The sequence below is a fragment of the Nelusetta ayraudi genome, unplaced genomic scaffold (genome assembly GCF_046127955.1).
Source record: "Nelusetta ayraudi isolate G7.1 ecotype Tasmania unplaced genomic scaffold, CSIRO-AGI_Nayr_v1 ptg000016l, whole genome shotgun sequence".
NCBI classification, from domain to species: domain Eukaryota; kingdom Metazoa; phylum Chordata; class Actinopteri; order Tetraodontiformes; family Monacanthidae; genus Nelusetta; species Nelusetta ayraudi.
This window is the reverse complement of record NW_027466066.1, coordinates 965565-977500: the sequence shown is the minus strand read 5'-3', so window position 1 is coordinate 977500 and position 11936 is coordinate 965565. Positions and strand designations below refer to the sequence as shown.

General features: G+C 45.1%; 1 protein-coding gene across 2 annotated transcripts in view; it reads left to right on the top strand.

Moving 5' to 3' along the window:
- The window catches only part of rab11fip4a (RAB11 family interacting protein 4 (class II) a), a 14944-nt gene extending 3035 nt beyond the window's left edge, over positions 1–11909 (top strand). Inside the window, exons 2-15 of one of the 2 annotated variants that reach the window (XM_076023667.1) lie at positions 1453–1540; positions 1659–1747; positions 4245–4408; positions 4593–4715; positions 5042–5176; positions 5932–5967; positions 6135–6243; positions 6958–7061; positions 7795–7935; positions 8023–8104; positions 8231–8368; positions 8443–8589; positions 9327–9470; positions 9576–11909. In XM_076023667.1, coding sequence (XP_075879782.1) covers positions 1453–1540; positions 1659–1747; positions 4245–4408; positions 4593–4715; positions 5042–5176; positions 5932–5967; positions 6135–6243; positions 6958–7061; positions 7795–7935; positions 8023–8104; positions 8231–8368; positions 8443–8589; positions 9327–9470; positions 9576–9692 — 1617 coding nt within the window. In that variant the 3' untranslated portion in view covers positions 9693–11909. Of the gene's footprint in view, positions 1–1452; positions 1541–1658; positions 1748–3325; positions 3391–4244; positions 4409–4592; positions 4716–5041; positions 5177–5931; positions 5968–6134; positions 6244–6957; positions 7062–7794; positions 7936–8022; positions 8105–8230; positions 8369–8442; positions 8590–9326; positions 9471–9575 lie in introns of those variants that run through there. The other variant, XM_076023669.1, reaches the window with a different exon arrangement.
- Positions 11910–11936: the final 27 nt, after the last annotated feature.

The window sequence follows — 11936 nt, the reverse complement described above, 5'->3', positions numbered from 1 at the left end:
AAACGTCACACATGTTATCAAACATCCCGAGCCAGCGTGGACAGGAGTCGCGGGTGTGTTTGATCCGACATGGATGGATGTGGCAGTGGGGCTCAGCACGTCGACGGCACCTTAAGATCACGGAACGAAGCGACGCTGAGCTCCGACACGTGTGACCGCCTGCGCGTGTGAGATAACACTCGTCCCACTGTTCAGCCACTTCAATCCCGCAGCGCGCTTGCTTCCCGCGGTGCTTCAAGTCAAGAGAATTCTTCACCTTGCTTTTCCTTCATGTTCATGTTCATTTCAACACCTGTCCTGCCCATGATGTTCCTGGTTTGTCTGCCTGTCATTGCGTGTGGATGGGTGAAGATCAAGTTTGTAGAAATGGATGATATTCCCTGCCAACGTTCCCTGTTCCTTCCTCACCTCCACGCTGCTTTTCTCCAAACCCCCCCCTCCCCCCTGTACACCTGTGAAGTTTTGTGTTTGTTTCCACTTATCTAAATGAATGCGTGAATGAATGACTTTATTTTGGTTGCAACAAAGCAGAAATAAAAAGGAAAGGTTTAACGTAAAAGATCACAGTATGTAACCAAAAAAGGAGTAGGCTGAAGCCCTAAGACTTATTTCTGCCTATCCTGTACCATCCAAACACTTAAATAATCACAGACGACCCAGAACATTTATAATAAGGAAAGAAAAGTTCACCTTTTTAAATTCTCATTTACATTCAGTTTGCCATGTGGTCTTTCGTTATTTCACGTTTTAAAGTCCCTCTAAATTCCAAAAGAGAATTGCACAGTTTGAGTCCCATCATTGAGTCCATTCCTTAATTTCACGTTCTTGTTGAAAACATAAGCAATGCCCTTAAATTATATTTTATCTTCCCTCAACTTAAACATTTCTTGAACAACCAAAGAAATGTTCTTGTTCGCTACATGGTTCTGAAATGTACGGTGTCATGAAATCTCAAAGCAGATGGTTGAATAAAAAGACAAGAAGTTGGTTCATGATAACCGACTTTTTTTTTTTATTATCCTGATAGCTCAATTTTTCCAGTTTTATTAATGAATCAAAGTTTGTTTCGTAGGCGCAAATTTCTGCACAGTAGGTCACATAAGGCATCAGAAGGGAAAAATACAGTATATGTAGGCAGTTACCTAACGCCAAATGAATTCGCTCCGTTCGTTTTTGAAGACGTTGAAACTGCATGCGTCCTACGTTTGGTTGCCATGGTGATTAGAAACAATCTTAAAAACTGTGGTCTGTTTGTAAAGTGTGCGCAAGTTAATCCAGGACGGAAGGCTGGAATAGATAAAAAAAAAAAAAAAAAAATACTGACCTGAAGATGGTGCTAGATGATCGCCAGACGTGCTTTTAGCAACACCCATGTGGTGAAGCGGTCGGATGCCTGATGCCTGATGCCAGACTGATCACTCGTCTGTGACCGCCTTTGTCTCTCGCCCGCAGGTGAAGAAGCTCACCAGGCACCTGGACCCAAATTCTCATGGGAAGATCAACTTCAAAGATTTTTGTCACGGGGTGTTCGCCATCAAGGGTAGGGTACCTTTTGAATTTTATGCTCGTTGCATCATACGGTAGCCTACAGACTTTCTCTCTCTCCCCCACCTACCACCCCCCCTTTTTCTAATTGTTTCTGCCCGTCTTTCTCTCAGGTTGCGAGGAGATCCTGAAGATGGCTGCAGGTCCTCGCAGCGTCGCCGCCACTCAGCCCTCTCTGACTGACAACGGTTATATTTATCAGGTACTGACTTTGCATTTTGCGACATGGCGGTGCAGTGGTTTGCACGGTCGCCTCACAGCAAGAAGGTTTGCGGGTTCGATTCCGGGCCTGGAACCTTTCTGTGTGGAGTTGTGCATGTTCTCCCTGTGTGTCTGCGTGGGTTCTCTCCGGGTTCTGCGGCTTCCTCCCACAGTCCAAACACATATGCATGTGGGGTGAATTGGCAACTTTAAGGTGTGTGTGTGTGTGTGTGTGTGTGTGTGTGTGTGTGTGTGTGTGTGTGTGTGTGTGTGTGTGTGTGTGTGTGTGTGTGTGTGTGTGTGTGTGTGTGTGTGGTTGTTTGTCTCTATGTAATGAACTGGCCACTTGTCCAGGGTGTCACCCTGCCTTCGCCCTGTGACACCTGGGAGAGGCTCCAGCAGAACCCCGCGACCCTGAGTGCAGGATGGAGCGGGTATTGAAAATGGGTGGATGGACGGATGACTTTATACTTTAGACTGTGTTTCTTTCACTCATTGCTGTAATAAGCTGTGTTTCCCCTAGGATTGCACAAAACCTAAATATCGCAATAAAATATCGCAATAAAATATCGCAATAAAATATCGCAATAAAGAACTGGTAATGGAAACACCTAAACTTAAAAAAAAGTATTGGTGAAAGGTTTTTACACTCTCATGAGGTGATTTTTCAGATGTATATCGCTATTATTTTGCCCAAAAAAAAACTGCAACGGAAACACAGCTATTGACCGTTAATTTGGTGTCTCTTTTATCTTAACGACAAAAACTCTCACACTTACTGTGGAAATAGTCTTGGGAGGGGATCAGACAAACTGAAGTCAGACAAAGAGGCGGAAGTTATTTTTCTCACTGGTGATGGACATTGTGTAAAGTGAAAGAAACAACAACAACACCACCACCACAGCTGCAGGGGCGCGGCACGCAAGCTGTCTCAGAACAATGCCCGTCTCTTGTTGTCATTTTATGAATATGCAATACAGTATATGTGAGAAAGGGTTGCGTGCCCTTGCAACATCCCACTCCCCCAGATTATCCCCCTACCGAACAGTTGCCTAGCAACAAGCCAGAGTGAGGGGAGAGCGAGAGGCAGAAAATGTGGGTGTGGCTTTGTCTCGGCGTGCTTTCACATGCGAATGGCGCCGCCACCGCCGCAGGAATCGGCGTGAGAGCGAGGGATGCTTCTCTCCGGGAGACGGAGGATTACTGTCACCTCCACGGAGGAGATCTTCATACCGTCGCTCGGATTTGGATTTATTTGGACACTCTTCCATGCACGCGCACGCACACACACACTGGCAGAAATGTAATGAGGGCCCTGAGGCTGGAGAGGAGGCACATGACTTGAAGTTGATCGGTAAGGTGTGTGTGTGTGTGTGTGTGTGTGTGTGTGTGTGTGTGTTGGTCTTGCGACAGTGCAGCACTCAAGGAAAACTGAACGCGTGTCCACGCACACAGGTGTTCCCCCCCCCACCCCCTCCTTAGCTAATAATGTTACACCTGTTGGAGGCGGGACTTCCTTCACCTTCCCCGTCCTGGTTGGTCCTCATGATTGGCACAGGTGTGGAACTGTTTCGACGAGCTCCACCTGAGGCAGGCTGAGCTGCGGAGGCTCCTGCTAGCTGCTGAATTTTCCATGAGTTGATGGTGAAGTTGTTGTTTTTTCTTCTCAGAAGTCCGGATATAACGGTAAAAAAAAAAACACTGTCCTTTTACGCAACATGCTTCGGAGTGCTTTTGGTAAAGGTGCAATTTTTCCCGGTCGAGGGCCAAAGTGCCAAAGGTGAACGCTTCCTTCGCCATCTCAGACGTAAACACGTGCATAATTGATGGGTGCAGGAGTGCAGGGTGGTCTCTCAGCGGTGTGTGTGTGTGTGTGTGTGTGTGTGTGTGTGTGTGTGTGTGTGTGTGTGTGTGTGTGTGTGTGTGTGTGTGTGTGTGTGTGTGTGTGTGTGTGTGTGTGTGTGTGTGTGTGTGTGTGTGTGTGTGAGAGACATCCACATGTAAAATGAGCACTTGCGTCCGCAGGAAGGCTTCGCTGGACAGGTCTGTTGTGTTACTGGAGGCTCATTTGCGGTGGTTGCGTCCTTGTCACTTCCTCTTTGAATGGCCAGACAGGCCAGTTCATAATTAATAGACAGGCAGATCTGGGCCATGTCGCAGCCCACCGAGTCTGCTTAACAAACACAGCAGAGCATCTCCTGTGATTATGTTAGTTTCTCATTCAAATCTACGTTCTTTCTCTGCCACAACTGTTCACTGTGTTGGACAAACTAGGACTTACGTTTAGAAATGTGTGATTAATGGCAGAATTCACAAGCTTAAAAGTAATATTGTGAATCTTTGTACTTGCTATTCAAACAGCATCGACCTCAAGAGCAGCAGTAAAATCCACAAATGTTTCATCCTGACGTTTTTTTAGAGTTTTTTTCTATCTGTCTGTCTGTCTGTCTTCTGTAGACACGCTAATGTGAGATTTTCCTCTTTGTGTGTGTGTATAGAATGGTGAGGCCAAGCTGGGCCCTCCCATCATCATGTGCACGCGCTCCTACCCAGAAGGCAGTGCGTACGGCGAGGGCGCCGACGGGGTGTGCGACATGGACAGCAGCGCTGAAAACTCCAACAGCTCCGACTCCCTGATCCCGACACGCAAAGCCAGGTCAAGGTCAGTCGCGGAGAAATCTGAAAAAACATCAGGGGTCGCATGCGAATCGTTTGTGTCCTAAAAGTAAATAATCACTGCATGTGAGTTCCTTTAAGTGTTTTTTTTTTGGAGTAAAAAAATAAATGAAAAAATCTGAAGTGCGACTTTCTCTCCCAATCTGATTTGTTCTGTTGGTGATGTCTAGAGAGGAGCAGTTTGAGGACTATGGAGAAGGGGAGGATGTGGATTTCACTCCTAGCAGTCCCTGCCCCGAAGAGGAGACCCGAACAAATGGTTTCTCAGATCTGGGCTCCTCTCTGCCTTCAAGGTTGGTGACTGACCAATGACTTTTTTCCTCAGTAAACTTTGTTTTTGTTTATAGATTTATTTTTTCCAAGTGATCTGAACTTCACTTGGGTTCTGCATCAGCTTCATTGTGAAACATGGAAAAATTAACGTACAAGAAAAACTTTCAAAAGAAAAGAGAAAATTCAAAAGTGATTTGAAGAATTTTTATTTATTGATCCAAAATTTTACATGTTTTCAAACAAGTATTTGGTCATCCTGAACATACTTGGAACACTAAATAATACATTTGAGGTGCTGGTGCAGCAGCAGCAGCAGTAGTAGTTGTATGTCTTTTGTATTATCCAGTGCTGGACACACACCGCAGAAGATGCGACAGCTGTACACCAGTGAGCTCCTGGACATCTACTGCTCTCAGTGCTGCAAGAAAGTCAATCTCCTCAATGATCTTGAAGCTCGGCTGCGGAACCTCAAGGCCAACAGGTGAAACGCCGTCACAAACATACGTCAGAAGAACACAGTATGTGTGGGTAATGAATGATCTTCATCATTTGCCAAGCCATGAATATTTGCCATTTATCAGTTATATGTTTTTCATTAATCTCTGAAGGCTCTGACGCTTGGTCAGCAAAAAAATGCTACATCTCGAATAACGGTCTCGCAGAACAAAAGATTCAAAAAGAGAAAATGGTTTGCAGTTTGGTGAAAAGCTGAAAAATCCCCCTCGACCTTCAGTATCACCATCCTGAGCACATTCTGGCGTCACCCCTTAAACCTGAGTGGCACCGAGGCGTGGAGGGCGGGCGGTTGTGAGAGATGCACTCAAGCTGCCACCTCAGCATCCCTGTGATGTTCTGATGCTCTGATACGCTTAAGCCCCTCCGCCCGCATCCCACTCCGCTTTTCTTTTTTGGCAACCCGAGGCTGCGCCCACATCAAAGGGCGAGCACGAGCTGTTGCCACGGCAACCGCATCCAAATCTGGAGGGAGGGCCGCTTGTGAGCGCGTCTGCGTGCTCACCGAATGACAATGCAGCAACAAAGGGTAGATTAAATTAAAAAAAAAAAAAGTGTGTTGTGCCATTGAGTTGTGGTCCTATTTAAAATGAGAAATAGGTTTCGTGCTGTTATTAGAAAATGTATTTTGATTTGTTTTTGATCATTTTAGGCGTTAAAATAAAGAATGCGGTCAAAGGAATCATTATTCCCGTTTTTGTGACTCCGTTTCTCTCATTGCAGCCCAAACAGAAAGATTTCCAGCACAGCATTTGGACGGTGAGTGAGCTGGCGTGAACATTAACGACAAAGCTGTAAATGCGCTTAGAAAGATTTGTTTTTTTTTAATGATTAACAATAAGCACGGTCGTAAATTCAACGATAATTCCAGACTCCTGCATAAAACCATTGCTCATTTGATCTCGTTCCTCCTCCCCGGCCTGCAGGCAGCTGTTCCAGGCCAACCACAGTGTGTTTGGCTCCAGCCAGGGCAGCAGCACAGAGGATCTGTTCACAGACAGCATTGACTCGTGCGACCTCGACATCACAGAGAAGGTAAAAACAAAGCGCGGCAAGGCAGACAGTCATTTTATTACAATGGGTTGGAGTCACTTTAAACTTTTGAGCCCAGTTTTCAGCCCCCCCATTGATTCTGATTGTTTCAAATCCAGCTCATTAACTCTCATGTTTGTCCACCTGGACTGTCCCTCGGGGCTCTCGCACACATTCAGTAATAAAGCACTTCAGTGCTGTACTCACACCATCAGAGATCTCAGTGTGTGTTTTAAGTGCAAGATGTTTTCTATAACCTTCCTATTGGATGACAAAAACACACCACGTCAATTAACAAAAAAAACCCTGTGTAAAAGATTATCAATAAATTGCAACTAATTTAATTTAATCGATTAAATTCTTAATCGATTAATCGTTAACATCCCTAGAACTAAGTCAACTTTCACAGATCAAAATCTGTTTTTTTCCCACAAACTGCCAAAATTGTCACAAGTCTGTTTGTTGTAATTGTGCCACTGCCACCAGCAGTCACATGTGATGACAGTGCTGCGGCAGGGATGCTGAAGCGGCTGCCTGTCACGGTTCGAGCCTGGACACTTTTTTTGCTGACGCGCCAGTTCGACCTTTCGACCTTGTTTGCATCCATTTCAGCAGTTACATTCCGTTCGGTCGAGCCGGCCAATTATTTGAATGTGCGAAGGCTCCTTAGCGATGAGCTAAGAGCAGCTTTGTCTCCCTGCCTCCCTCCCGCAACAGGTCGGCTATCTGGAGAAGAAGGTGACCGAGTTGGAAAGCGACAGCCTCGCCAACAACGACCTCAAGTCTAAACTCAAGCACGACAACACGCACCTCGTGCACAGGTAGCAGAACGCTTTTTGCGTTTCAACTCAAGTAACAGAAGTAAAACCAGTTGTTGTTTGCATGGTTAAATGCCTAATTAGACCAATTGTGTGATACCTTAGTGGGTGGCATTAGGGGATTGGATATTGAGTTAATGTGTTGCCGTGCTTCTGATGACTGTGGCTGATGTTTATCTTACATTAGAAGCCATTTTTTTTTATATATATATATATATCTTTTTATGCTGGTGTTTAAACTAAAGGTTTTGTAGTCGATCCCCTGATTTAGCTCTGGAATCCAATATCCAAGCCAGTCGAGTCCTGAGCGGCGTTCAGACTGCCAGCCAAAATCCGATTTTCAGCCCATCCAGATTGAAACCAGGATGGCTCTTTTGTAGTCGAAACGGTCACAAATCACATGAAATCCGATTTTTGCTAAACGGATCGAAGCTACCTTCGGGAGGTAGTTTCAAATGGCGTTTGTACAGATGCGTCTCAGTGTGAACAGCTCCAAACACACCGATGGGGTTTTGCCGGAAAAAAATCTGATTTGAGAAGGAATCTGATTCGCCTGAAGTCTGAACGCAGCCTCATACTTCAAGGTTCAGAGTAGCTTTACCGTCGGTTCTGAAATATGTGTAACGCATTAAGTGGGTTGAAATTTCGTTTGTCACCGGTCTACGGTGTTAAAGAAAACGTTTAGCACTGACTTCAAATGCATTTCACCTTCTTCTTCAATATTTCCGCTCTTCAGGGTGCACGAGCTGGAAGAGCAGGTGAAGGATGCCGAGACCAGGGCCGATCAGAGTCTGGAGGACGAGACAAAGAGGCACCTGGAGGCCTACCACAAGCTGGAGAGGGACTGCAACCAGGAGATCGACCTGCTTTGTAACAGGTGAGCTCGTCGACTGCGCAGGACTTTCATCCAGGCTGCAGCTTTTGTGTTGAAGTCGGCGATTCTGTGCGTTTGTTTCGTACACAGGGTGCAGCAGTTGGAAGAGGAGAACGACGAAATGAAGTTGAATGTTTGCAGACTAAAGTCTCAGACTGAGAAACTGGACCAGGTAAGATCTGGATTAGATAAAAATCCAGATATTGTCAGATATTAACAGGCCAACTTAATGCAGTTGTTCATCCTCTCATTCCACTGCGCTTGTGAATTTGGCCGCTCGCTCTGATTCACTCTGCAGGAGAAGCAGAAGATGACGGACAAGTTGGAGGACACCAGTCTGCGGCTGAAGGACGAGATGGACCTCTACAGGACAATCATGGACAAGCTCTGGCACAACCGCCACGTGTTTCAGAAAGAGAAGGAGTCCATGCAGGAGGTGAGGGGCCGGCAGGCGGCCGACGGAGACGTCGTTCTCCGCTCGACCGTCTAAAGCAAAGCTTCTCTCCGCAGCTGATCGACGACCTCCGCCGGGAGTTGGAGTATCTGCAGTGCTTCAAGCTGGAGATGGAGCACCCGGGGCAGGGCAAGGGCCTGTCCGAGCACAACGCCAAGACCAGGGAGATGGAAATGGAGAATGAAGTCAGGAGGCTGAAGCAGGTTGGTAACGCTGCGTCATGTGAATCTGATCTCAACGGGCAATAGAGCAGTGGGACCATTAAACTGTGTTTTCAACCTTATTTGAACCGTGGCACATTTTTTTTTCCATTGAAAAAAAAATCCCAAGGCACACCATCAAGCAAAAATATTATAAAATGACACTTTCTAGCCTCATAATGACAATATAGTCACTTAATGTATTTATTGCTCACTCAGTGTGACACCTGGGCCTGTTTAGATGCACACAAAGTTGATATTCTGGGAGGAATTGAGGGAGGAAAATAGACTCGCATACTTTTTAAAGCATAGTCAGGCAATTAATTCAGCCAAATAAGTGAAATTTTTTATCATTTTTCACCTGACATTATCTCATGGTACGCTAGTGTGCCGCTGCACAGTGGTTGAAAAACACTGCATAATCCTCCCGTGGACGCTATAAAGTGAAGAATGAAGAACAAATATTTGAACTCTCGCTTTAGGTGTAGCTTCAATTCCGTCCTCAGCTGTCCTGACAAATTCAGCTGTAGGAAATGTCGGCCATTCAGATAAGTGAACAAAACGAATGCATCTGCAACAGGAAGACAAGAATCCCCTGGATCTGTAAATTAGGGGTGCGTTTGGCTTATTTCTGGCCCAATTTCTGAAATTTCTCAGCCGAGAAAAACCCAACAGTGCACAAACGGGTTTCTGTGCACGCTCACGCCAGTCTGAATCCTTTGGTTGATCACCAACACCAGGAGAACTTCAAGCTGCGGGATCAGAACGACGACCTGAACGCCGAGATCCTCAGCCTGAGTCTGTACGAGGCCAAGAACCTGTTCTCCTGCCAGACCAAGGCTCAGTGCCTGGCCGCCGAGATCGACAACGCCTCCAAGGATGAGGTCAGTCCGCTGCCCGCCCGCCCGCTAGCCGCGTCTCGAGCCAAACCGGCGTTACACCTGACCTTCTCCTTCCCCTCGCCCCTCTCTTCTCCCCCTGTCTCTCAGCTGGTGGACGCCCTGAAGGAGCAGGAGGAGATCAACCTGCGCCTGAGGCAGTACATGGACAAAATCATTCTGGCCATCCTCGACCATAACCCCTCCATCCTGGAGATCAAGCAGTAAACACCACGCGCGCACAGACACACTTGTAATACTGTAGTTGTGGAGAGCTTATGTAACCTGACTATTCACTTGCACCTTCAAAGCCGGCCCTATAATTATTATTTATTTATTTATTTCGCTGTGGTTGTTTTGGTGGCAAATATACCTCAAAAGAGTGTCAGTGGGGTTTTTTTTTTTGGTTGGTTTTTTTTGTTTTTTAAAGGAAGCAGCCTTGCCGGCCATCAGAGCGGCACATAGCCTCTCCACCTCTGGGTCAACCAGGTGGAAGCTGCTCTAATAAAAAATGTTCTTTCATCATTTTCCATCCAGCCATCAGCTGCTTTCATCCAGCTTGTTAACTTTAAACAATAATATCCTGCCAGAACATGTTGAAAAATATATTAACATGCGTTCTTGGCATCTTTAGAGTGAAATCTAATTGTTTTGCACTGGTACTGGAATACCACTGTACACTGGTACCGCTATACACTGGTACTGTAACACTGGAGGACGACGGAGCAGTTTCCTCTAGGATTATAACCTCAAAGTCGAGCCGAAATTCAGTATATCCTGGTTGTTGTCAACACTCCTGATTGCAGCCAATCACAATGTAGTCACTTCAGTGCACACACTCACACACACACACACACACACACTTATGTAATCATCATACACAAAACACAGCTGTGAAGGTGAGCTTCGTGCTTATTAATGAGGCGGTCCACGAGCCTCCGCTGTTCTACTGTGCCATGTTTAACCTTCAACTGTGCTTTAAAGTTGTCATATCAAACTATCGGGGACCGTGAAACAATATGGGTCAGTGCAGGGCACTATAATGTATTATAATGGAGCTGTCACTTGTTGCATTAAAAAAAAGTAAGTAATTATCAGAATCCGAATACTTTGTTTATCCTTTTGGCGAAATTTAAAAGTGTGTAACTTGTTTTTCGAGGACTCGTTTACCAAAAATGGCCTGTAATTCCTCTTGAGAAGAGAACAACGTTCACGTTTGTTTTCACCATTGTCAGATTAATGACGCCGTCTTTCAAGCCTTCAAGAGGAGATTTTCTGAAATTTGGTAAAATCAAGATGATTTCAATCCTGTGGGAATGAGCAACACAGGGAACTGGAGGTTTTTCTGAAAATGAGGAGTAACAGTTGTCCAATGGAAGTGCCAGGCACTGAGGTGGTGTGAAGACACCGTCAGCGCGACATGATGTTGGCAGAAACACAAGAATACAGGTCACAGAAGCATGGAAGGTGTCCGACAGTTTGACGAAAGTCCAATCAACCCGACAATAAGACAAAGGGTACTGGAAAACAACTTTCCCGGCCCTTTAGATGAAGATGTCCAGTTTTCCCTTTCAGGCATCTAACCCTTTAAAGCTGTAGCTGCAGTTGAGTCTTTGAGGCACTAATCAGTTTAGTTAACCGGAAAAGGTTTTTCAGTAACCTTGCATACACGATTTTTGAAGATTAAATAAAGTGCCAAACCTCAATATTGTATTAAATTATGAAATCCAGAGAAACAATCTGTAACCGTTTCCTTTTATTGAAACCTTTCAACTTGGGGAATTATCATTCTAAAACCATAAAAATTTGCTTGAATCAATCTGCCGATTTAAGACTCGTCCATGAACTATGCTGCCTGTTGCCCCTTTGGGAACATTATTATCCCTGCTGTGTTGTAAAGTAGTTCATTTCAAATAAATGAAACCCAAATATTTAAGGGAATGTTCAGTCACACATTGATGCTGTGTCACTGTGATGACAGCAGTGTTGAACTGCCATCCAGAGCACTAGAGTGGTGTCTACGGTAGTTAAAGTTTTGCTTCGTTGCACAATTTGTTCACAATGTGTTCTGTCGTGGTCGATTTCTTCCTTCATGTTTTACTTATAAGGTACAAAACGATTATTTAAGACGATTTAAGCCTACCACGGCCATTGTTAGCAAGCCAGTTTTGAACGCTTCATTTTACCTGATTTACTTGTGTTGTCATGTAAATGTTGTACAGAATTTAGCCACTATTTATGTGCTTATTTAAAACGGTTTGAGAGTTTTGTCAAACAAGGAAATGTGTTGTAGATGACAACATGAAATCAGTGATACACTGCACACTTTAAAAGTGCCACAGCCAAAGTATTTAGCAGGAGTTAAAGGGTAGTTTGTCACGACTCACTTGCTCATTTAATACTCTTATAAATGTGTGTTGCACACGGAATTGCGACGGGCGACGATGTTACACCAACTAGATGTGTAAATAA